At 33.4% G+C, this 2,841-nt stretch overlaps 1 protein-coding gene across 2 annotated transcripts in view; it reads left to right on the plus strand.

Annotated features, from left to right (window-relative positions):
• The window catches only part of LOC107742302 (proprotein convertase subtilisin/kexin type 6-like), a 111,400-nt gene that overhangs the window by 44,419 nt on the left and 64,140 nt on the right, over positions 1–2,841 (plus strand). For both annotated transcript variants that reach the window (XM_016555220.1, XM_016555221.1), the window contains one exon: positions 1,220–1,323. In XM_016555220.1, coding sequence (XP_016410706.1) covers positions 1,220–1,323 — 104 coding nt within the window. The remainder of the gene's footprint in view (positions 1–1,219; positions 1,324–2,841) is intronic.

The raw sequence follows: 2,841 nt of genomic DNA on the forward strand, positions 1-2,841 counted from the left end.
AACAATTGTTCAATAAATTGTTATTTTTGTTTTCTTTGCACACAAAGTATTCTCGTAAAACCACTGATGAGCCACTGATGTCCTTGCTACGTTTCTGGGACTGGGAACATTTGTGACCCTGGACCACAAAACTCGAAATTGAGATGTATACATCATCTGAAAGCTGAATAAATAAGCTTTCCATTGATGTATGGTTTGTTGATAGGACAATATTTGGCCGAGATACAACTATTTGAAAAAATCAAAATGCTGAGAAAATCACCTTTAAAGTTGTCCAAATGAAGGTCTTAGCAATGCATATTACTAATCAAAAATTAAGTTTTGATATATTTACGGTAGGAAATTTACAAAATATCTTCATGGAACATGATCTTTACTTAATATCAATATGATTTTTGGCATAAAAGAAAAATCGATAATTTTGACCCATACAATTTAATTTTGGCTATTGCTACAAATATACCCCAGCGACTTAAGACTGGTTTTATGCTCCAGGGTCACATTTATGCATTCGCAATGCCCTTATAGAAAGGAAGAACTTTTCATGCTTATTTGAAATGTAGTCTTTTTCATAAACCTTTTTCATCTGCAAGAGTAAAGTAAAACAAAATATTAAGGAAATCGAATTTGAATCGAATTTTCCATTGGATTCCTTTGTCTTGCTTTCTGTCTGGATTCTCTGCTTGTAAAGGCTTTCAGGACTGTAATTCAATTTAGCATAATCATGTGTGTGTATATTATGGTTTCAGCTCTCAAGACTATATTTACATTTGAGGCATGATGTGTGTATTTTATATTGTTGAACAAAACTTTCACAGACTTTCAAAACCACTAATCTATTTAAAAAGTATCACACAAGCTGGAGTGCTGCTGTTGAACTTACTGACGTGATCTTTCCACATATTTATCTGTGCATGAGACTCATGAGCCGGATGACAGCAATAAAGCGACGGCAGCATAGAGAGCTGCTGGGATAAAGTTACCTGCTAGGATGCAGTTGTTACACTAAAATGAATGAGGGTCCCAAAAAAGCCCCTACAAACAGAGCCTCTCAGATGGGAAGCAAAAATGGGACTCGATCCAAAACACCCTTAATATTTGAAATACGAAACAGACAAAACGAAATGAAATAGCTGTTGTTGTACAGAGGACAGTACATTTCAATAGAGCAATGAAACTCGAAAGGCTCATAAAAAGTCTTTGTCATTTTATCTTTCAGTCCTCTGATAACCTGGAGAGATGTCCAGCATCTTCTCGTGAAGACGTCCAGACAGGCTCACCTGAAAGCCAGTGACTGGAAAACCAATGCAGCCGGACACAAAGGTGACTTTTCTGCATGATATTTACACTGTTTAAATGTAGATGTGTGGTGTATTATAATTTCTTCTTCTTTTTTTCACTCATAATGTGATAGAGTAGTGAAGTGTCATATGATAAGTTTGATTTTATATGGTACATTTCTGACACATATGTGACCCTGGAGCACAAAACCAGTCTTAAGTCGCTGGGGTATATTTGTAGCAATAGCCAAAAATACATTTTATGGGTCAAAGTTATCGATTTTTCTTTTATGGCAAAAATCATTAGGACATTAAGCAAAGATCATGTTCCATGAAGATATTTTGTAAATTTCCTACCGTAAATAGATCAATTGATTAGTTATATGCATTGCTAAGAACTTCATTTGGACAACTTTAAAGGCGATTTTCTCAGTATTTTGATTTTTTTGCTCCCTCAGATTCTAGATTCTCAAATAGTTGTATCTCGGCCAAATATTGTCCTATCATAACAAACCATACATCAATGGAAAGCTTATTTAATCAGCTTTCAGATGATGTATAAATCTCAATTTAAAAAAAATTGACCCTTATGACTGGTTTTGTGGTCCAGGGTCACATATGTCCAAATGCATGGTAATATCATGGAACTCTTTAGTACTTTTTTATTTTGAGTGGAATAGAACATCAAGTTATGTTTTTTGGATTGCATGAGAGTGATCCACTAATTTTTTTATTAAGTATTTTTGTCTTGTTTTCCAATATAAATTTTAAAATGTCCATAAACCAGCATTAATTTAAGAAATGTTTATTTATTTGTTTATTTTGTTAGTTATTGTGTAAGATAATAAGACTTGAAGGGATAATTCACCCATAAATGAAAATTCGGTCATCATTTACTCACCCTCAAGTTGTTCCAAACCTGTATGAGTTTCTTTCTTCTGTGGATCACAAAAATATTAAGCAAAAAATATAACTTATACTGTCTTTTTACGCGTTGCGTTGCGTATAGCGCCGTGTAAACATAAAACCATGTCTGCATTTGTGATCGGAGAAATGACAAACAACAAGCCTACTCTACACTGAGTTATTGTGTAAGATAATAAGACTTGAAGGGATAATTCACCCATAAATGAAAATTCGGTCATCATTTACTCACCCTCAAGTTGTTCCAAACCTGTATGAGTTTCTTTCTTCTGTGGATCACAAAAATATTAAGCAAAAAAAAAAAACATGAAAAAGCACAAAATATTTAGAAGACAGACATTGACTTCCATAGTGCGTAAGAAAGAAACTCATAGTTTTGTAACCACTTGTGGTTGAGTAAATGATGACAGGATTTTTGGGTGAACTCTTTAATTTCAGAGAATATCTTGAATATCTTGAATATTATGTTTATTTTTCTTTCTTCGTTGGCAAATTGTTTAAGGATACATTTTGTAAAAAAAAAAAAGGAAAAAACCTTGCCAGTGGCTTAAGAAAAATAAACTTAATTTGAGACATATGTGACCCTCTCTGTGAAATCCAGGCTAAAGTCTCAAAATCTAATTATGAGATAACAAGC

Source organism: Sinocyclocheilus rhinocerous, unplaced genomic scaffold (assembly GCF_001515625.1).
Source record: "Sinocyclocheilus rhinocerous isolate Xijiao unplaced genomic scaffold, SAMN03320098_v1.1 scaffold75, whole genome shotgun sequence".
NCBI lineage: Eukaryota > Metazoa > Chordata > Actinopteri > Cypriniformes > Cyprinidae > Sinocyclocheilus > Sinocyclocheilus rhinocerous.